The sequence below is a fragment of the Myxocyprinus asiaticus genome, chromosome 23 (assembly GCF_019703515.2).
Source record: "Myxocyprinus asiaticus isolate MX2 ecotype Aquarium Trade chromosome 23, UBuf_Myxa_2, whole genome shotgun sequence".
Lineage (NCBI taxonomy): Eukaryota > Metazoa > Chordata > Actinopteri > Cypriniformes > Catostomidae > Myxocyprinus > Myxocyprinus asiaticus.
The window spans coordinates 24,467,499-24,491,302 of record NC_059366.1 but is presented as its reverse complement, the minus strand read 5'-3'; the positions used below and the strand labels follow the sequence as shown (position 1 = coordinate 24,491,302).

Sequence of the window (23,804 nt, the reverse complement as noted above, 5' to 3'; positions counted from 1 at the left end):
GCTCAAAAAAGAGTTGAGTTGGTTTATAGAGATAAATGCTGGTTCGGTGGACGATCCCCACTTTCTCTGAGACGCTATTAAGGGTTGCATACGGTCTTCTATTTCTTTTGCATCCCAATTAAATAAGTCTAGATTGAAGGAAATAGGCACTCTCGAGACAAAATTAAATACGCTGGAGAATCGTTAGCAAATGTGTCACTCTGAGGATGTTCAGAAATAAATGTGATGCGTACAGAACTTAACTCACTGTTATGGCGTAGAGCTGAGTTTTTAATGCACAAAGTTAGAAGAACTTATTACTTCAATGGTGCTAAGCCAAGTCATCTTTTAGCTCTTAGGTTAAGGAATGGTGAGAAGTATTCAAATATTATGGCAATTCAATCTCCTAATGGCTTGATAAGTGAAACTAAAGGTATAAATAGAGAATTTAAGGATTTTTATCAGAATTTATATAGGTCAGATTTGGTCTTCAGTAAGACTTTATGCGAAAACTTTTTTCAAGATTTGACTCTTACATGTCTTTCTGAAGCAGAGGATACATCTTTAAATGCTCCTATTTCATTAGATGAGTTAAAGGATGCTCTTGTATGTATGAATTCCACCTGAACAATACCTCTCTTTCTGGGATGAGCTGGGACAACCATTGTTGAATATGAATCATTATTCTATTTGGGTGGGTTCTTTTAATAATAGTGCTAATATGACCATTATTACCCTGTTACCTAAGCCTAATAAAGACTTGAATCAGTGTGGGAATTATAGACCATTGTCTCTTTTAAACAGTGACGTGTAACTATTCGCCAAAGTTTTGGCTTCCCGTTTAGATGCACTCATGACTAAATTGGTGCATTGCGATCAGACTGGTTTCATTAAATCTCACCTTGTGGCTGATAATGTTCGCCGGTTATTGCATATTATACACATGACAAGTGGAATGGACATACCATGTGCAACTTTGTTTTTAGATGCTGAAAAAGCCTTTGACCGGCTTGAATGGCATTTCCTTTGGTCAGTTTTGGAACGCCTTGGTTTAGGTAGAGAGTATATTAATATGGTTGAAGTATTATACGCCAATCCTGCTGTGGTCATGACGGGGCATCACCTCTCCAAAGTTTTCTATATTATGTGGGACTCATCAAGGATGCCCTCTTTCGCCTCTATTGTTTGCACTCTCTCTTTAGCCTCTTGCACAGAAAATTCTTCAACATTCTGTGGTTAGTCCTATCACTTTTAGTAATACTTTCCATAGAATTTCGTTATATGCAGATCACATTCTTTTATAAGTTAGTGATACAGACGAGTCTATTCATCATATTTTGTGAGTATTTAACTGTTTTAGCCAATTCCCTGGATATAAGATTAATTGGAACAAATCTTCATTGATGCACTTAAATAATTCATCCTCTAAGTCTGTTTTGCCATCTTTTATACCGATAGTAACCAGCTTTAGATATTTGGGTGTGGACATATTTCCATCTCTGCACACAATAGCTTTGAAAAATTTCCAAGGTATATATAATCGTGTAGAGATGGACCTGACTCATTGGTCAACACTAACTTTATCTTTACAAGCTCGGATTTCTGTCATCAAAATGGATATTTTACCTCGCATTAATTATTTTTTCTGCTATGATACCTCTGTCGCCACCTTTAGATTTCTGTTCTAAATTGCAAAGATTAGTTTCTAAATTCATATGGAATGGCAAGTCTCCCCGTATAAAGTATTAACACTGCAGCGTTGCAAAGATGCCGGTGGACTTGCACTACCAGACTTTAGGCTTTATCATTGGGCTTTTACATTACGGCCTCTTACAGTATGTTTGAATCCTGGCTCTGTTGTATCTTGGTAACCGATTGAATTTAATCTGGCTTTACTTTATAGACTACAGGATTTAATTTATTGCAATATTCTGTTGAAAAGTACGAAACACCGTTTTGGCCCAATAATAGCATATCTTCTTTCTACCTGGCGGGCGGCTTCAAAGTTTTCCTGTGACCATAAATGGCATTTCCATTCACTGTTATTCCGTAATCATAGTCTTCTTTCGTATAATAATCCTTTTTTCTCTGACTGTTTTGGCTGATGTTTGGGGGACAATGGTTTACGACTGTTTAATGATTTACGTGCAGAATATAATTTAACAGGTACTTAATTTTTCTTTTATCTGCGCCTGAGATCTGCCATGCGTGCATATGGGGTTCCTTGGGGCTCTAGTATTCCCTGTCTTAATTTGCATAAGTTGCTTACTTCATGTGGAAGTACAAGGGGTATAGTTTCATTATTGTACCTGTTATTTTTGGAGGCTTCTTATAAAAAGTTACCAGTTGTGGACATTTGGTTAAGAGATATTTATGGGATTGGCTCAGAAGACAGTAATGACATATGTTGGGACTCAATTTGGGCTAACCTCAAACATGTCTCTAAAAACCCTAATCATCAATTTATCCATTTCAAGATGATTCATAGGATGTATCTCACTCCCAGGAAGCATCATTTAATGAAGCTTTCCACCTCTCCTACATGTAACTTTTGCTCAAGTGTGTGCATAGGTACATATATACATGTTTTGGGATTGCCCTGAAGTCAACGAGTTTTGGAGACAGGTTTCCACGACGCTGAAGGATATTTTGGAGTTTGAGATATTATGCTGTCCGAGACTTTTGCTTCTAAGTGATGACTCCTCTTACACTCTCTCTAACTTTACTCCTCTTACACTCTCTGTTTTTGGACTCAAGATGGCGCCGAGTATGGCTGCTGCGTTGCGAGCTCCGACACAACTTAGCAATGGTTTGTTTGTTTTGTTTACAATTCTTATGTTTCTTGTCTTGGATGTTGCCTGCCTTATTGTCTACGACAGACAAACACTTTTGGACATTGGCTCAGCGATCTCACACCGTAAACCGGACTTCACATTCCTCAATGCCGACCCGCTGTTTACAAACACGCAAGCGGAGCCCTTTGTCTGGGCAGCACGGCCGCGGAAACGCAGGAGGAAAAGGGGAAACAGAGCCGGCGTTCTCATCAGAGTAAGACGCCGCGCAAATCGACCCCCGCTACCCACTATTCTACTGGCAAATGTTCAGTCTCTGGATAACAAGCTCTGCGAGCTGAAAGCGCGGATCTCTTTCCAACGAGAGACGAGGGACTGCTGCGTTATCTGCCTTACGGAAACTTGGATGTCTGCTGAGATTCCAGACTCAGCCATTGAACCCGCGGGGTTTTCCATGCTCCGAGCGGACAGAGCGAAAGACCTCTCAGGTAAAACTAGAGGAGGTGGTGTATGTTTTATGATCAACAAATCCTGGTGCGATCAGAGGAACATACATTCTATCAAGTCTTTCTGTTCTCCTGATCTGGAATTTCTTATGCTTCTGTGTCGACCATTCTGGCTACCGAGGGAATTCACAGCGGTCATTATCACTGCTGTGTACATCCCCCCACAAGCCGACACAGACCGGGCACTCAAGGAACTGTATGGGAGTATAAGTGAGCAGGAAACCGCGCACCCTGAGGCCGCGTTCATTGTGACCGGGGACTTTAATAAAGCCAGTTTAAAATCAGTCGCACCAAAATATCACCAGCACATTAGTTTCAACACACGAGGGGACCGGGTTTTGGACCATTGCTACTCTCCGTTCCGGGATGGCTACAAATCCCTCCCCCGCCCACCATTTGGAAAATCGGACCACTCTTCCATTCTGCTTCTGCCCGCTTACAGGCAGAAACTGAAACAGGAAGCACCCACCCTCAGAACGATCCAGTGCTGGTCGGACCAATCAGACTCTATGCTACAAGACTGTTTTGATCGCACGGACTGGGAGATGTTCCGGTCCGCCTCTGATGACGACATCGAGCTTTACGCTGATAGCGTAATGTGCTTCATCAGAACGTGTGTAGAGGAAGTGATTCCGACCAGAACTGTGCGAATCTATCCGAATCAGAAGCCGTGGATCAACAGCGATGTTCGCGCAGCACTCAATGTGCGGACCTCCGCTTTTAATTCCGGGAACGCGGAGGAGCATAAACAAGCCAGTTATGCCCTCCGAAAAACTATCAAAACAGCAAAACGCCAGTACAGGAGTAAGATTGAGGGACAGTTTAACACCACCAACTCTAGAAGCATGTGGCAGGGAATTAACATCATCACGGACTTTAAAGGGAATAAAAACTCCGCCATGAACACCGCTGCCTCTCTCCCAGATGAGCTAAATACTTTTTATGCTCGTTTCGAGGGAAATAACACCGCCCTCGCGGAGAGAGCTCTCACGGCCGAAGCTACAGAGGTTAGTTCACTCTCCGTCTCTGTAGCGGATGTAACCCGATCATTCCGACGGGTGAATATCCGCAAAGCCGCGGGTCCAGACGGCATTCCGGGCCGCGTCATCAGAGCGTGCGCGAACCAGCTGGCTGGTGTTTTTACGGACATTTTCAACCTCTCCCTCTCTTTGTCTGTAGTCCCCACATGCTTTAAAACATCCACCATTGTGCCTGTTCCAAAACAATCGAAAATAACTTGTTTAAATGACTGGCGTCCTGTTGCTCTGACCCCCATCATCAGCAAATGTTTTGAGAGACTAATCAGAGATTACATCTGCTCTGTATTACCACTCAATCTTGACCCGCTGCAGTTTGCTTACCGTAACAACCGCTCCACTGATGATGCCATTGCATCTACAATACACACTGCTCTCTCCCACCTGGAAAAAAAGAACACTTATGTGAGAATGCTGTTTGTAGACTACAGCTCAGCATTCAACACCATAGTGCCCTCCAAGCTAGATGAGAAACTCCGGGCTCTGGGCTTAAACAGCTCGCTGTGCAGCTGGATCCTGGACTTCCTGTCAAGCAGACGCCAGGTGGTTAGAATAGGCAGCAACATCTCCTCATCACTGACCCTCAACACTGGAGCCCCGCAGGGCTGTGTTCTCAGCCCACTACTGTATTCCCTGTACACACATGACTGTGTGGCAACACATAACTCCAATGCCATCATTAAGTTTGCTGATGACACGACGGTGGTAGGTCTGATCACTGACAATGATGAAACAGCCTACAGAGAGGAGGTGCACACTCTGACACACTGGTGTCAGGAGCACAACCTCTCCCTCAACGTCAGTAAGACAAAGGAGCTTGTGGTGGACTTCAGAAGAAAAGACAGAGAACACAGTCCCATCACCATCAATGGGGCACCAGTGGAGAGAGTCAGCAGCTTCAAGTTCCTGGGTGTCCACATCACTGAGGAACTCACATGGTCCGTCCACACTGAAGTCGTTGTGAAGAAGGCTCATCAGCGCCTTTTCTTCCTGAGACGGCTGAGGAAGTTTGGAATGAACCGCCACATCCTCACACGGTTCTACACCTGCACTGTGGAGAGCATCCTGACTGGCTGCATCTCCGCCTGGTACGGCAATAGCACTGCCCACAACCGCAAAGCACTGCAAAGGGTGGTGCGAACTGCCAAACACATCATCGGAGGTGAGCTTCCCTCCCTCCAGGAAATATATACAAGGCGGTGTGTGAAAAAAGCTCGGAGGATCATCAGAGACTCCAGCCACCCGAGCCATGGGCTGTTCTCACTGCTACCATCAGGTAGGCGGTATCGCAGCATCAGGACACGCACCAGCCGACTCCATGATAGCTTCTTCCCCCAAGCAATCAGACTTCTGAACTCTTGATCTCCCACGATCAAAATACATCATCCCTGCACTTTATTACTCTTTTATCTCACACCGGACTGTCATAAATTATATTACTGTCATTATATTATGTCTCTCTTAACAACTGACTATCAACCGACAGCCTGAATGTCAATACAGTACAATACTGTACATTCTATATATATACTTTTTTCATATATATTTTAATTTTTATTGAATAATGTGTATCTATATAGTATCTATATAGTAAAAAACAAAAAAAAAAAAACAAAAAACAAAAACAGCATATTGTATACTGTGCAATGTATGTTATTATTGTATATTGTTGAGTGTAATTGTGTATAACAGATGTTTAAATTGTGTTGTGTTAATTTGATGTTTTAAGTTGTGTAATTATGTATAACAGATGTTTAAATTGTGCTGTGTTAATTTGATGTTTTAAGTCGAGTTTAATTATGTATAACAGATGTTTAAATTGTGCTGTGTTAATTTGATGTTTTAAGTCGAGTTTAATTATGTATAACAGATGTTTAAATTGTGTTGTGTTAATTTGATGTTTATTGTAAATTGGTGTATGTCTCATCACTGTCACGACTGCTATGTTGATCGGAACTGCACCCAAGAATTTCACACACCATTGCACTTGTGTATATGGCTGTGTGACAATAAAGTGATTTGATTTGATTTTGATTTGAACTCAGAAAAAGTTGTTTTTCTGTGGACTTACGGCTTTTAAGAAAATGCTTGCCTTGCGCTGGAAACCTCCACACTCTCTAGTGTGGACTCACTGAATGCATTCTTTCTTGGACATTGCAAACATGGAGCTCTCAGTGGCAATGTTACATGGAGCCTCTCAGAGGACTATCTCAGCATGGTTAGATGCAATTTCAAGAATTAAGGAGCAGTTGTAAATTCATGTTTCTACTCTTATATTTTTTTATTTATTGTATTTGGATTTTGTTTTGCACTGTTCCTAGACTATTTATGTATGCTCTGAATGTACTTTTGGGAGATGGGGGTGGGGGGTATGGTCGCCTTGGGAATGCGGGGGGGGGGTCAATCTAGAAAAAAAAAGTGTTCAGAATTGTTTATTTTTTACTTTTTATTCCTGTACATTAACATTCTGTAACTCAGTTGCTGACCATTTATATAAAGAATAAATACAAATACAATAAATAGCTAAATAAACATCAGTACTATTTTGTATAAGTCAATTGCTGACCATTTAAATAAAGAATAAATAAAAATACAATAAATAGCTAAATAAAAATCAGTACTGTATGTTTAGTATCGGTCAATTGCTGACCATTAAAATAAAGAATAAATAAAATGTAAATAAATAGCTAAATAAACATCAGTACTGTTTAGTATTAATCAAATGCTGACTATTTTAATACTGCCAGTCAATTAGGGGCAGGTTGTAAAACAAGAAGAATTTACACCTGAGTCAAGAGATAAACAGTGGCAGCTGTTTATTCTGCTATACAAGTTCAAGGGAAACTTTCAGTGGTGGAAAACCAGACTTTTAAATATTACATTTTATAAATGCAATGACTGGAATTGTTCGGTTGAAGGGGGTACCAAACTGTGAATTCTGAACAAAACAGTTTGTTGATACATGTTTACACATTTGCTTCCACTCAGCTGTCAACCAATGAAAGTAGCTACGTGGTTAGCTAGTAAGCTATAAGATCGTTGTCACAGAGAGTAAAAGACGGATGTTGTTTATTTCAATTTCCAGCATTGCATCTCACCAACAATGTAACAACATAGCGTGAAATCAGCACTCAACAGACACAATCCACCACTGCACCATTGTCTGTTGAGCTGTAAAAAGATGCTCTGATGTTTACCTTTCAGCCTGTTACATTACTGACTGCACTGACAAAATATAGCTGGCTAACAGCAAACAGATGTGATAAACATAAGTGACATGGTTGTCAGGGACAGGGTTAACGTTACATTAGTTATATTGAAAAGGGAAAATGGAGTCATTGTTTATTAACTTTCCAGTATGTATTTCACAAACGAGTTAGCAGCTTACCGAGAAGACACCGCTTAACACCGCACCACTTAACTCCACCCTGCCTGCAGAGCCACCATCAGCTCAGCTCTGTAAACAATGGAATCGGAGCTCTGCTGGACAAACTACGTTTTGACACCAATTCAAGCATTTTTTTTCTGCATTATATGTTCTGAAAAAAGTTTTCATATCTGAACATATCGGTAAACATATACGCCGATACCGATATATCGGTGAAAGGCTAATATCGGCCGATAAATCGGTCGGGCACTAAGCTGTACTGCTACAGTACAAGCTACTTGCTGTTTGCCATCAATCTTCTCGCCTATGTACTGTGTGTTGCTCTGTTTTCCTGTGAGCGCTCAGAGCCGCCTCTCCGGGGAGGAGACTGTTCTGCAGCTCTCAGTATTGCGCTGCTTGGTTTTAATTACACTATAAAGTGTTTTTTATGTATCGTACGATACATATAGTATTGTATAGTGAGCGTCATATCGTATGATACAATACGATATAATATTTTTTTACACCCCTAATTAATTCTCATCTCTTGCCTGAAAGGTAGATAATGACTTAAACATTACACATGTTTGCATGGAGCAACCTGGAGTTAAGTGCCTTGCTCAAGGACACAATGGTGATGGCTGTGGGAATTGAACCAGCAACCTTCCAGTTATGTGCTTTAGCCCACTACGCCACCTCCACTCCTTGAGTAGACAGAAAAGGCTCATTGTGTGTCTGAATAGACCACCAAGACAAATTGAGTAACACACTGAGACTGGGAAGAGAATAAAGACCCTATATTTAAGCTTTATGGTCAAATTAAATCACCTAATTGTTTCTGCAGTCCTACAGGCACTGCATACCAAATTAAAACTGTATGTGCAAAGCATATTCATCACAATACATTTTCAGAAAGAATGCTTTAAAGGTGAAGTGTGTAATTTCTACACCACTAAACAGAATTGCAAAAAATGGTTTTCCCAAAGGCTTCCCCTGTCTTCCATTGATCAACAAGCAGTCCCACACCAAACTCATGCCACTGGTTAAGCCAATGTTGCCGTGTTAAACTGGTTGGGATGCTCAATCTGGCAGGGCAACTTTTCAGGGGAATCGATAAAGAAATTACTTTATAGTTGTCTCTTTACATTAAGCTGAGAAAAATGACACACTTTTCACTTTTAATATCTGAGAGTTTGATTTTTCTCCTCTCTGTAGTAGCCATTTGCCCCTTCAACAGTGTCTCCATTTGAAACCAAAATGATAATAGCAGGTGTACAGATTAGGTTTGATGCTGTAAATATGTTTTGGAAAAAGCTCGATCAATGCTCCCCTGTAGTTTTTCATGTGCAAGTCTTGTCACAATATGTCCATCAGTTTCCCTCCTGGAGATATGCTGATGGTGCAGATGACATTATCCATGTTGCAAGTCATCTTATCGCTGCCCTCTCACCATCCCTGCAGTGTGTGAACTGCATTCCCAATCCAATAGGCACAGAAGACACATAAGTACAGGCAAAACCTTGTGTTAAAAGGGATAGTTCACCTAAAAAAATAAATTCAGTCATGATTTACTCACACTTATGTTCTAAACCCGTATGACTGACTGACTTCTGTGGAACACAAAAGGAGATGTAAGACAATGTCAGGGACTGACATCCTCGATCACCATTCACTGTCATTGTTGAGAACAAATAGCAGGGTCAAACATTCTTCAGAAAATCTCCACTGTGTTCCTCAGAGGAAAGATGACACATGTTGGAATGATGCAAAACTGATTTATTTTGGGTGAACTATCCCTTTAAAACGGCCGTGACCCTGTTTTAAAGCAGGGACTAAAACGGTTCATGGAACGAAAACAATTTTTAGCAGAACGTAACTGAAAAAAGTTATTTTCAATTGTTCTGGAGTGAAAACATTATTTTTATATTCTGGTAACCGGTTATAACAGGTTAATTTTGTTCCGATAATTTTTCCATGAAACTAAAGGCCAAAGGGTTTAACACAGTTAATTTTTGGAACTACACCGCTTCATGTTGCCTGAAAAAATTAAACGTGCTTTGAACCTGAAGGAAACTGCTGCATCACACATTTCTTTGCCTAATTGCCCATTGTTCATGTCACATTCTCTGAATGAAGACCTGTAAAACTATGTATAAACACTACATATACATGCACATCATTTGATGCTGCCTGGTTTTAACTCGCAAGCAGATCTGTATATAAAATTATACTTAGCTGTTAATTAAGTGCTTGTTATGATTTCTATGCCGATAAATCCACCACAGCGGGAAAAAAATTATTGCTTATTTTTGCTTATTTTGGTGAGGCTTGTTTTTCCAGACCAGGTTGATTGTTTCTCTTGCGAAATCTGGCAACACTGCAATTGGTGTTTCACCCACCACTTTGCGCAGAGTACTGTCATCTTTAAAAGAACGTTATTAACCGTTCTTTTATTTTGTTCTAACCGGTAACCTTTTGGAGATGAGGCTTCGGAATTTCTGAACCGGAACGAAAAAATACAGTTTTTGCTCAGAACGAATTGAAATGAAATACATTGTTTTTAGTTCCTGTTTTAAAGGTCAGAATGTTAGAGTTTGTTTGTTAGAATGCTAAAAAAAAATTCTCACAAAAGTGGGGAGTTATAGAATTAATTCATAAAATATTTACCCAGAGCTAAAAGTATGAAGCACATTTACTCTATTTTTGTCTAAATTCCCTCTTTTAAAAACATACCTATGCTGTTAACAATAACCACATGCTGTTTGTTTACTCTTGAGAGACTTTGCTTCTGTTTTGTTACCTCTGATGGCAGCAGGCCACGTGTCTTAATGGAAATGTTTTGGCGAGGATAGTTGTTGTCTTGCTAAGGCCGGAGCCCCTGCCTGGTGTTCAGACCACATCACTGCATGCCAATCAATTAATGAAGCATGTCTTTCTGCATGTATCTGTGTTCCTCATTCAGTCTCCATTTGTTACATGAAGTATAGACTACTGTCTAGATGGAGCCACCATCTGATGATTTGAACTGGCATTGGCATTAATGTGCAGCAAGTATACATTTAAAACATAATCCAAAAACAGAACATTTGCTATTGACTTCAGCTGTGACAGTGGAAGTCTTTGAGTTTATTTGGTGCCATGCTTGGAGGTTGGAGGCCAGTGGAGAGAATTGTGCCAATGGGATACGCTCTAAAAAGCGCTTGTCTTCTAGTCAAAGCGGCCATTCTATTAATGCCCAACTGCACAGCTATTCCTCTCGAGACCTCCAGCAAACAGCTCTAGAAATTTATGCTGGCCCCATAATGCATGACTTGAAAGTCCAAGAGAGTAAAATAGTATAAATAAATACTCACCTTTTCAATGCTTAGAATGTTAAAGACCCCATGAAATTGCTAGACGAGCACAATTTTCTGTCGTGTGCAGACAAATATTTCCTATTGAAGTTTGGCGGGACATATCAAAGGGCTCTTCTATTTCTCTCTTTTTTTAAAATAGCCAAAAGGCTTTAGTTATGTCGCAGTCATGAGCCATGATTTGCTACTTGCTAGCTGACTGCATGTGGTCTTAGGGGGAGGGATATTCTCCTTCTAGAGCACATTTGATTGGATGAAAAACTGTAGTGCTGCATGAGTCATAATTATTTTTGGTCTGATTTCCAGAAAGAGAAAGTTTACATTTTAAATTCATTATACAATACATTTTAACCTGCTAAATGTTAATTTGGTCAACTTTTTGGAATACACTAGCATATTGATGGCTTCAAATCTAAGACATGGTCTAATAATTCTAGTGGTCACAAAATCAACTGCACCAGTGCAGAGGAAGCTTTGTGCACTCTTATCCTCTGAGAGGTGCGGGAAATCCAGCAGATTAGCCACATGGCCATCAAATTAAAACCTCCAGGATATAAACAGTGTGGGTAGGGGTATGTAAAGCATAATAGTGTAAAGGTGTGTGTGGAGACGGAAGTCCTGTGAGTTTAAGCATGCTTGACTTCCTGTCCATCTCAGCCTCACAGAAGCAATAAATGAATGTGGGCTGAGCTGCTTTGAGCTCCTGTAAGAGCGTGAGACTTCATTCAGGTGTAGTGGAATGTGAGAAATTACTTTATACTATGTAATGCATCCTTTGACTGAACGCTGTTCTCAATACAAATATGATTGATATCTATTTCAGTTCTCATTTTAATTGTAATTTCATCAATTTGAATGACGAGCCACAATTTGTCAGATTAGCAGTGAGCAGGGTCTAAAATGAATGGGGGCTTGGGGCAAAACTGTCACTGAAATGTGACAAAAATGCCCCAGAAATTTAAAATGTTAGGGCAAAAAATGCTCCCATAATGATTTCCTTTTTTGTGTGTTTGTATCATCTGACGTATTTTCTAACGTTTTATTCTAAGCCTAATGCATTTTATCACACAATATGAGTAGATACTGATTTGTATTTATAGTTAAAAGCATTACTGAATTTATTTGAAATTTACATTAAACTATTTAAAAGGATTACTTTTTTTGTTTAAATACCCTCATAAAAAAGTAAAAGAATACCCCTAAAAATCAGATCCAGGGAACAAAGATTCCCCCTAATAAAAAAAAGTTAATTTCTTACCCTTGCAGTGTTTGTTTTTTTTGTGGGCATATAAAATTCCATGCATTTAAAGGAAACATAAGGACATGGGATTGGTTTATCAATTTAAGTCAACATGAAATACTGTTGCAACCCATTTCCCTTCCATAATCTAATGTATTTCAGAGTGAAACAAGATATTCAAGAGCCTAAGGAAATTCGTTTCAGAGACGCAGCAAATTCGAAGGTTACAAAGCTTTTTTTTTTCTTTGGAATAATGTGCATCAATTAATTCACTCTCATCATAATTCATCCATGAATGGGTGTTAAGAACATTAATAGGGTCAATTTTGTTTTCATGGGTAGTTTAAGGGGTTTATTTTTCTAAATACCTTATCTCTCTTTTTCAGCTGTCGTCACAAACAGTGGAGGACAGATCTTCCTGCATCCAGCGTGGTTATCACCTTCCATAATGAGGCCCGTTCTGCCCTCCTGCGCACTGTGGTCAGGTGGGTTGTCCCACATCGAATAACATTTTTTAGGAATTCTGATTAGTTCTCTGTGATCAATAGTAAGAATCACTTGTTCTTTACCTACACACAAATATATACATCCATTCAACTCTTCTTGTTTCCCTGCCATCAGTGTACTGAAGAAGAGCCCTACCCATCTGGTCAAAGAGATCATCTTGGTGGATGACTACAGCGACAACCGTAAGTGCCCTGATCTTTAGCCCAAAAGTGCCTGTTGCTGCGCTCTTCACTTTCCAATCAAACTAAAGGGTATAGAACTGTGTAAATATTAATCTGTTTTCTGTTCATCTTGTCTGTGGACCGTGTTTTACCCTGTTCAGCCTTGTGTTAGGTTGAAAATAATTGGTTTTGCCATAGCACATTTTCTTATCAGTTCCTTTGTCACAATGAATCACACATCCGCATAGCATAACAAGCCAACAGTGCAACTGAAATTCAATACATAACTGTGTAAAGTGTGTCATCATTGGTTTCTTCATCTTATTGTCATGGTAACAGTCGTACTCCTGACTCCCCCTCACTCTGTTCTTTGGATGACAAGACCCAAGTTTTACCTCTACGTATGTCTCAACTCTGTATGAACCCTGGCCTCAAGGCAGAGCTGCCCTGCTTTATAAATGTCAGGCACTGGTCTTACTAGTCGCACACTTTCCTCTGCGTTTTCTCATGTGTGGTTTGAGAATATGCTCTTGTTTATTGGTATCTGAGTACTGGCTTTTCTCTTTGGCCATGATGTTCTCTTAAAACAATCAATGCCTTTGTCATCTTTCTTTCCACAATAAGGATATAATACTTGAAATATTAAAAGTGATGTGTGTATTTTTTGTTGCCATCAAAATATTGTTCTGTTTGTTTGGGCATCCCAACCAGACCGATATAGAAATATTTTCTCAAACAATGGCAAAATGACTAGGGGTGGGAGTTTGGGGCAGGATTGTCCTGTCCTTCAGTCTGACAAATGGCAGATGGGAGTTTTCGAGAAACTTCTAGTGGTGTAGAAATTATAAATCTCATTTATCTGTATAAAATATTGGTGATATTGTCCTGAGCTTTAGCTGATGCAGTGTTGTCTCTGGACTTTCAGCTGAAGATGGTGCCTTACTTGGGAAAATCGAGAAAGTCAGAGTCCTACGGAACGATCGACGAGAGGGTGAGTGTTCATAATACATTCTTAATCACAATATATGGAAGGGCCAGTGGGTTCCCAGCCAATGGCAGATGAGAGAAGTGTTTGAGAACAGGAAACCTGTTTGAAAATAGTCATTAATTTAGCAAATTCCATATGGTGGCCCTATTGGTGCAGACATTAAACACTTCAGCTTTAAAATTAGCTGAAATTTAAATATCATGAGTAATGGTTACTTTTTAATTGGAGCATGGAATCATTAAAAAGTACTGCATACTTATAGGTGCAAAGATGAAGAAAATAGAATCAGAGAGCAGCAAACAGTCTGTTACGAGCTGGAGTGTATTTTTGGAAGGTGTTTTGTATTTCTGTCAAGCAAAAAATGCTGTTGCAGGGACAAAAATGCACATTGTTTATTTGTATCCAAAACTGCTTATCGTTCTCAAGTTCTGTTCCAATTAAACAAGCTCTATGTATTTGTTTTCAAATGCTTTTTTGGGAAATACAGTTTTCTTGATGGTGAAGACTCTGAGCTAAAAGGCTAGTTTAAAGTTTACTTCAGTCTCTGATGAAGCTCTTATTCAATTGAGGTCAGTCTTTAGGTACAAGAAATGGTGAGCGTCGGAAGAAAATAATAAGCTTGTCTTTGTTCAGATCATATCACATGTTGTACTAATGTTATACAGAGGCAAATCCACTATTAAATTCACTAGGGTTTATTCACACACAATTCCAATTTGTTTTTTAAATCGCACTGCCATTTCGCAATTGATAAAATCATATCTGTTTGTTCAGTCAGTGTATTCTATTACATTTATACATTTGTTGCCATTGTAATGAATTAAGTATTAGCACGATGCCAAGAGACATAAGACAGTTGCTATCATTGTGGAAACTGGAAATTGTACTGAACACACAAGGCACAAGAGAGAACATACGCGATAGAGGTTGAGGACAAAGTATATGCATGAATGTGTTAAATTAATCACATACTGTAGTTCACTATAAGTGGAAAGTGTGAGCGAAAATAAGTGTATTCGAACACAGGCCCAGATAGTATTGCTTGCTTTCTATGGCATAACATACGTATTCTCAAATGACCAAAAAACGTTCGGACAGATGCATTCTGAAAAAAAAAAAAAACTTTTTTGTTGTTTGTTTTTTTTGGGGGGATATTTTTCCCCCCTTTTCTCCCCAATTTGGTATGCCCAATTCCCAATGCACTGTAGGTCTTCGTGGTGGTGTATTGACTCACCTCAATTCGGGTGGTGGAGAATGAATCTCAGTTGCCTCCGCGTCTGAGACAGTCAATCCGCACATCTTATCACATGGCGTGTTGAGCGCGTTAACGCAGAGACCTAACGCATGTGGAGGCTCACACTATTCTCTGCGGCATCCACGCACAACTCACCACGCGCCCCACCGAGAACGAGAACCACATTATAGCGACCACGAGGAGGTTACCCCAACATGACTCTACCCACCCTAGCAACTGGGCCAATTGGTTGCCTAGGAAGCCTGACTGGAATCACTCAGCACACCCTGGATTCAAACTTGTGATTCCAGGTGTGGTAGTCAGCATCTTTACTTGCTGACCTCTCCAGGCCCCGAAAAATACGTTTTTAATTGCGTTTGTAAACTCAATTTAAAATCTGGTGTGTAAACTTTTTTTTGGTGTGAATTTTGTGCTGTTCAGACTACAAAAACTAAATGGATTTGATCCAGATATGCCAATAAACAAAAAAAAATTCTCTCTGTCTGAACAAAGTCTTAGTGCTTATGAGTGGATTCATAGTTCTCCAAGTAAGCTTTATGTTCTCTATTCCCATTCGGTTCTCTCTTGCTACTGGGTTTTCTTTGCTATGATTTTCTCTTTGCAGCCGGATAAAATGTATACTATTTAAATGTGTTGGATTTTTACAGTTCCTTGCCCATTTGTGGATCAATAGGTAAGGATGCAGGCAGAGCATCTCTTTTTATAGTGAAGATTACATTCAAGTTATTCAATCCTCTTTGTGTGTCTGTGTATTTTATGCAAGGCTTGATGCGGTCCCGTGTCCGAGGGGCAGATGCAGCCACGGCCAGTGTACTAACCTTCCTTGACAGCCACTGTGAGTGTAACGAACACTGGTTGGAGCCTCTGCTAGAAAGGGTTGCTGAGGTCAGACTTGTTTTTCTATCTCTCTGTCTCGTTGTGTCTTTCTCTCAAACAAGCTCAGAAGGCATTGATCTTACAGTACACAGATTTGGCAAATTAGCCTTTGGTTTTGGAGCCTTTAATCGGGCATTCTCATTACCACAGCAGACATTTAACAGCTCACTGCAATTGCAAATGTTAGGCCAAGATTATTAAACGGACACATAGATGAAAAGTTCCAGTGTTTCCTTTGGCCATCTAACTTGAAACAAACTTTACTTTTAGTGCCCTGTCATCATACCTGTTTGTGTCCAACCCTGCTGTCTACTGCCAACAGTTCTCAATAAATCTGTAAAGAAGAAAGTGACAGCCAATACAGTGGATGAACTCACTGAACAGTTAAATGAACAGTGAATTGGGTGTCAAAATAATGTGGGAAACACCTGCAAATAAACCAAGCACAGTTTATTCAAATGTATTCCAGCATAGATAAGACCTCAGTGTGTGTGCACTGCAAGCAATGCAAACAAACACACCCACTAATGGATGCGCAGGACTGGTCTGGTTAAGGATTTGAAGTTCATACTTAGTTCATAGTACATACAATCTTATGGGACTTTAATGTCCCCAAGGATTGTGTAGGTCCCCCTCGTGCTGCCAAAACAGCACCAACCCGCATCTCAGAATAGCATTCTGAGATGATATTCTTCTCACCTCAATCGTACAGAGCTGTTATCTGAGTTACCATAGACTTTGTCAGTTTGAACCAGTCTGGCCATTCTCTGTTGACCTCTCTCATCAACAAGGCATTTCTGTTACAGAACTGCTGCTCACTGGATGTTTTTTGTTTTTGGCACCATTCAGAGTAAATTCTAGAGCAGTGTTTCCCAACCATTTTTCTGCCACGGCACACTTTTTACAACTAAAAAATTCTACGGCACACCACTATCCCACATAGGCTAACCATCGTAAGTATTTTTCCTTTTCAAGAACTTGTCCATGTTTTCTGTCCATCTTAGTAGCGTGTTTACTTGTAATGTTTGAAATTCAGCTATGCAAAATAAAAGTCACATAGGTAGGCTATGCTGTGTGAGGTCACATGTGGCAAGAGCGCTAAATGGGTAATGAAAAAACAACAAATTTGCTTCTTTTCTAATTTGTAGATTTTTTTTCTTGCAATGCCACAACAAATTACAGGGATGCAAACACATTAAGTGCGAAAAAGGTAAGACAATCACTGGTCCACGAACATTTTTTCTGGGGATATTTTTTTTTAAAGAATAAGCTAAAAGCACCAATTCAGTAATTCAAGTTTAAAATTGTGCAGAATTAGCTGCAAAATAAAGAGTATTTTGGCGAGGCTTGCTTCTGTTTCACAAATTTGTTCAATTTCCTTCTGGAAATGTTACAAGGTGGTGACAAATGAGCGTCTTATGTGCTATGAGTGAGTCAGTGAATCATTTTGAGTCGTTCATGACCGAAATCTACCAAGAGACTTTATAGTGTTTAAGCATTAAAAGAACAAAGCAGATCAATAGTCTTCCTTCAGTCTGAGCATTATTTTCATCCAAAAAGACAATAATAGTCTAATAATAGTGAGTTTCAATAACGTCCTTACCTTCTCCTTTATTAAAACTTGCATGGCTACAAATCTACTGACTTCAGTATAAGAATTATAAACACAAAGCAGATCTACAGTATCATTTTCCTACAGTAGCCTATTTAAACTGCTGAGCATGGCTTTTATCAGAAAAGACCACAATAATAGACAAATAATAATCATTTTGAGTTTCAATAATGTTCTTTCATCTTTGTAAAGCACATTTCACATGAGTTGAGTCGAGGTGTCAACGCTCCGTTCAACGCCAGCGTCAAGCGTGCATTGCCCTCCACATGACAAGAGTTGCAGAAAGCGTCACAAAGGGGTGATTTTACGAGTTTGCCACTTAAAAAAGCGGGAGGTGTGCACAATAAACATTGAAAACATGTATTTGGAAGAGAGAAAAAAAGCTTGCAGTTGCTTTGATAGTAGAAAGTAATTAAAGGACTCGTTTATGTTTAGGTCTAAGCGTTTTCTTGTTGAATTTTAATTAGTTCAATAACTGGGGTCTCTGATATTCGTAAACGATAAGGTAATATTTAATTAAAAGAAATTATGAGGCATTCAATGTCTCTTCACAAATTTGGACAGTTTTTAAATATTTTTTGTTGCTTAGTACTCTCAAAGCCATTATTGGTGAAGCAAAAATGTGTGTGTGAAAAACACTTTGGTGTAAAGTGGCGTCACTTCACAGACTTCAGTGTATTCTGCAGCGCTGACGCGAGTCATGTGAAAGACCCTTAACGCGTACAAATATCAGTCACTTTTGCACATTAATCATTGCTTTTCACAATCACAAAAGTGACTGATTATGGTTTCAAAAGTGAGGAGTTTGGATCCCTGAAATTATTATTATTTTTCATGCATGTTTTTTTTTGTGTGGAGTTGGGAAACACTGTTCTAGAGACCGTTGTGCATGAAAATCCCAGGAGATCAGCAGTTACAGAAATACTCAAACCAGCCCACCTGGCACCAACAATCATGCCATGGTCCAAATCACTGAGATCAATTTTTTTCCTCTTTCTGATGGTTGATTTTTTTTTTTTTTTTTTTTTAATTTGGAATGCCCAATTCCCAGTGCGCTCTAAGTCCTCATGGTGGCATAGTGACTCGCCTCAATCCGGGTGGCGGAGGACGAATCTCAGTTGCCTCCATGTCTGAGACCGTCAATCCACGCATCTTATCATGTGGCTTGTTGAGCGCATTACCGCGGAGACATAGCGATTGTGGAGGCTTCACGCTATTCTCCGCGGCATCTACGTACAACTCACCACACGCCCCACTGAGAGTGAACCATATTATAGTGACCACAAGGTGGTTACCCCATGTGACTCTACCCTCACTCAGCATGCCCTGGATTCGAACTCATGACTCCAGTTGTGGTAGTCAGCGTCATTACTCGCTGAGCTGCCTAGGCCCCCCGGTTGATGTGAACATTAACTGAAGCTGCTGACACGTATCTGAATGATTTTATGCACTGCACTGCTGCCACACGATTGGCTGATTAGATTATCATGTGGATGATTGCTGGTGCCAGACGGGCTGGTTTGAGTATTTCTGTAACTGCTGATCTCCTGGGATTTTCACGCACAGCAATCTGTAGAATTCACTCTGAATGGTGCCAAAAACAAAAAACATCCAGTGAGCGGCCGTCCTGTGGACAGAAATGCCTTGTTGATGAGAGAGGTCAACAGGGAATGGCCAGACTGGTTCGAACTGACAAAGTTTACGGTAACTCAGATAACTGCTCTGTACAATTGTGTTGAGAAGAATATCATCTCAGAATGCTATGGCGCTGTTTTGGCGGCACGAGGGGGACCTACACAATATTAGGCAGGTGGTTTTAATGTTGTGGCTGATCGGCGTGTGTGCGTGTGCGTGTGCGTGTGCGTGTGCGTGTGTGTGTGTGTGTGTGTATATATATATATATATATATACACACACACACTATATGGCCAAAAGTTTGTGGACACCCCCTTCTAATTAACGAATTTGGTTTTTTTACTAATCCAGTAAAGAAAAATCTTAATGTTTCTTTATGTTATGGCTTGGGCTTTGTGTGCTTCCAAATTTGTGACAACTGTTTGGGGATAGCTCTTTTCTGTTCCAGCATGACAATGCCCCTGTGAACAAAGTGGGGTCCATAAAGAAATTGTTTACTGTGTCTGACGTGGAAGAAATTGACTGGCCTGCACAAAGCCCAGACCAGAACCCCACTGATCACTTTTGGGGTAATCTGGAACAGCAACTGTAAGTCAGGCCCCATCGACCAACATCAGTTCCTGACCTCGCTGATAGCCTTGTGTCGAATGAGAGCAAATCCCTGCAGCCATGTTACTACATACAGTATAGTGGAAAGCCTTCCCAAAAGAGTGGAAGCTGTTATTACAGCAAAGGGGGAAATTGTTGCCAAAGTTTTGAAATCAAATGTTCATCAAGCACATATGGTGTCCACAAACTTTTGGCCATATAGTGTATATACAGTACTGTGCAAAAGTTTTAGGCACTTGTGGAAATTGTTGCATAGTGAGGATGTCTTCAAAAATAATGCCATAAATAGTTTTCATTGATAAATTAACTTAATACAAAGTCCAGTAAACATAAAAAAGCTAAATCAATATTTAGTGTGGCCACCTTTGCCTTTAAAACAGCCCCAGCTGTCCTAGGTACACCTGGACACAGTTTTTCTTGGTTGTTGGCAGATAGGATGTACCAACCTTCTTGAAAAATTCTCCACAGTTATTCTATCTATTTAGGCTGTCTCAATTGCTTCTGTCTCATCATGTAATCTCAGACTGACACAATGTTCAGTGGGGGGCTTTGTGGGGGCAACGCCATGTCTTGCAGAGTGCCCTGTTCTTCTATTCTAATCTTTTCTATTTGCAAAAGTAATGTTTAGGAGTCTAAAATATATTTTTCCTATTGACACACTAAAGCTGAAGATATAAATAACCATCTTAAGACAAATGCTTTTGTGAAACATTTTAAGTGCCTAAAACATTTGCACAGTACTGTGTGTGTGTGTGTGTGTGTGTGTGTGTATGTATGTGTATGTGTGTATATATATATATATATATATACACACACATGTATTAGTATAAGTGTATTATATTCTGATATTTCATCAAAGGACAGCCCCATACCTATCCACAGATGTCTGGGCTAAGCACAGAATATACACTGACCCTAAAGCTACAGTCATTACATTCGCACAAGGTATCGTAGGAAACTAATACGTTTTTCCAGAAATGTTTGTATTTAGTGATTATCAGAATGTGTTGATCAGACATTTCAGTAATTTTAAGACTGACTGACTGACTTTTAGTTACTTTAGAGTAGCTTTATTTGATGTTATTACCAAGCTGGTTAGTATTAGCTATTTTATGTAGGAAACAATCTCTTTTTTTTTCTTTCTTTCTTTTTTTTTTTTTTTATTCAAAGGTGGTCAACCATGTTCTAACTTTTTGTTTTTAAAGATTTAAGGCTTATCCAACTTTTCTCCAAAAAAATCATTATACCAAAATCCACTTGAAGGTTGATCAAGGTCATGATCAGATCCTTACTCTAGGGCATTTGATAAATATTTCAACATTGAAAACGCATTGTTTGAAGAGATTAAATTAGATTCAAAGTAGTCAAAGTGCCCCTTATTAAAAGAATCGCCCATTTATGCTTTAGCAAGGAAGTACTGAATACATTTAAGAGAAGATATGGGCAAGAGCTGAGCTCTGAGTCTGTCTTTAATGGCTCAGACTGACATTAGTCACTTTTCCACTTGTTGCAACCACTCACCATTAGTCGTCATCCATAAATCTTTTCCAGCTTTATGCCAGTATTCCCTTTTTACAAAAAACACATGCAATCTATGGCACTTAATATAGGTAGAAACTTGGAAAATACATTGAATTTCCCTGGATCTTTTATTTTAAATGGCGATAAAAAGCAGCTGGTATTTGGCCTACCTTAAAAAGTTTCATGAGCTCACATGACATATATTAAACCAGTGGCCATTGCATCACGTCTTTTCCCTTGTGCTCCTTCCCTTTACAGACTGGGTTTATTCTCTAATGTCAATTTAGAGGTGAAACCACAGTTAAGATGATTCGATTCGTCAGGGTGTCCCAGAATTTGTTAGAATGAAGATGAATATACAGTACGTGTGTTTAGTGTTAAATTCTGCATGTAAATTCTCCACAGCTAACACATAGAGGTGATTGCCTGCCTTTGCGTTTAAATACTCCAGTGTTGCTTCAGTAAAGCTCACGTGATTAAAAGGATTTTAGAGGTATTGCTTGTGGATCTGTAATGATTCATCATGGTAATTCTGCGGACATTCTTAATTCATTGGTCAGCATATGTCAGGGCTTTCTGGGGATTTTCATTCTGTTTTCATTTAATTGTCTCTTTCAGTTACGTAACATCTTTGAAGAACATATTGTACTAAAGATTTAAGCGGTAATCTAGAGATTTTCATAGGCTTGTACTGTCATTGTACTGGCATTGTTATTAAGCACAGCTTTAGATCATTTTTGTTACTAATTTATTTTTTTTGACAGGATAAGACTCGGGTTGTCTCGCCCATCATAGATGTCATTAACATGGACAATTTCCAGTATGTGGGGGCATCTGCAGATCTTAAAGGAGGTAAATCCCCTTTCATTAGATCCTGTTTATGACAACCCTTCCCCCATCCCTCTTTCCTTGTTTTCTTTATGAAAAATCCATCTGTTCTTCTTTACTAACTGTCCAGAACTGGCTTTCACTCGGTGTGTGTGATGATTTTGGCAATTCCTTGTGTTTGTTTGGGTATATGTGTGTGCGGAAAGCAGTAGATGTCAGCTGCTTGTCTTTATTCAACATGCATCTTATGTGTGAGCATATGCCTTCATAACTAGTATTCTGTGCCTAATAAATATCAGGTTTAAGGATCATTAAAACTTGAAAATTTCAAGGAATTTTAAAATTGTTAAAGCCAGGCCTGAAAAGCCATGGAAATTAATAATGTCTTTAAAGTCATGGAAATTTCTCTATTGAGAATACAATTTTCTAGGTGTTTTTCATGGTTTCTGTTATGCTGTAAAATATTTCATTGGCTGGAATTTGTAGAAATGTATTGTCTAGATGTGCCTTTTTTTTTCCTCTTGTGCACTAAGTATAATAATTTAAGGGTATTAATTTCAAGGATTGGCTCTTGACATAAAAATGGAAAACTTCCCCAGAAATTTCTATAATTGTTTAAAAAATATTTTTTTCATGAAAGACTGGAAAAGTAAATGAAGTTCTTCAGTCAAAATGTGTGGGAACCCTGAAATATGTCTGTGTAGTGTTTAAATTTATTTTTGTGTTTGGAGTGTGCACAGTATAGACAGAATCCGTAGAGATAGAGTGACCGAGCATGATGAATCTCAAAAAGAGGAAATGTCTTTTTGTAATGGAAATCATTTGATTGATTTTTTTCCTGGGGGTTTAGGCATAATGCCTCTCTCTAAGTGGAAGATATTTTCCTGTATGAGCTCTCATATGTTTCTGGATGCTGTGGGAAGTAATATGGAAATGAATTGACAGATCTATCCATGTTCGTATGACTGTATTTTATAAAGCAGCATGGAATATAAATATCTTATTTATAAAACCTTTTTTCAGCACATACTTGTTGAATGAGTGCTCTGTTGGTTACAGTAGTTAATCAGCCTTCAGACTTTCACTTAAAACATGGCAGTCCCTATTTTAAGAGCACTAATACCAAGTGATAAATCATAAGCGCAAAGTCAATGGGCAGGGCCATGAAGTTTTGGTGTTTTCATGCAAGCATGCGCTAAGTCTAGGTGCAAGTGGGTTCGGCCAAATTGCACGTGCAAGACGATAATGGGCTTGGCCAAGCGCAATTTAATTCTGAGGTTCTTCTCCAAATGCAGGAACTGAGTTTAGACTTTGCACTGAGAATAGAGGTGCTCCTGAATCGCAATGACCTATTTCTCAGGAAAATTGCACTTTGTGCCACTTCATTAATAAGCAATACACCCGCAGTTTGCACATAATCACCCACAGGTTGCGCAAACACTCCAATCCACACCCACTTGCACTGGCACGAAAATTTCCCTTATAATTAACACTCTCATGAAAATTAGATAAGGCGTTACCTCACGTCTGTGTCAAGC

The 23,804-nt window shown here is 39.4% G+C and overlaps 1 protein-coding gene across 1 annotated transcript in view; it reads left to right on the top strand.

Moving 5' to 3' along the window:
* Window positions 1-23,804, top strand: part of LOC127414129 (polypeptide N-acetylgalactosaminyltransferase 2) — a 155,416-nt gene that overhangs the window by 110,404 nt on the left and 21,208 nt on the right. The window contains exons 4-8 of the mRNA XM_051651912.1: window positions 12,661-12,759; window positions 12,896-12,963; window positions 13,868-13,933; window positions 15,949-16,070; window positions 22,203-22,290. Of these exons, the coding sequence (XP_051507872.1) occupies window positions 12,661-12,759; window positions 12,896-12,963; window positions 13,868-13,933; window positions 15,949-16,070; window positions 22,203-22,290 (443 nt within the window). The remainder of the gene's footprint in view (window positions 1-12,660; window positions 12,760-12,895; window positions 12,964-13,867; window positions 13,934-15,948; window positions 16,071-22,202; window positions 22,291-23,804) is intronic.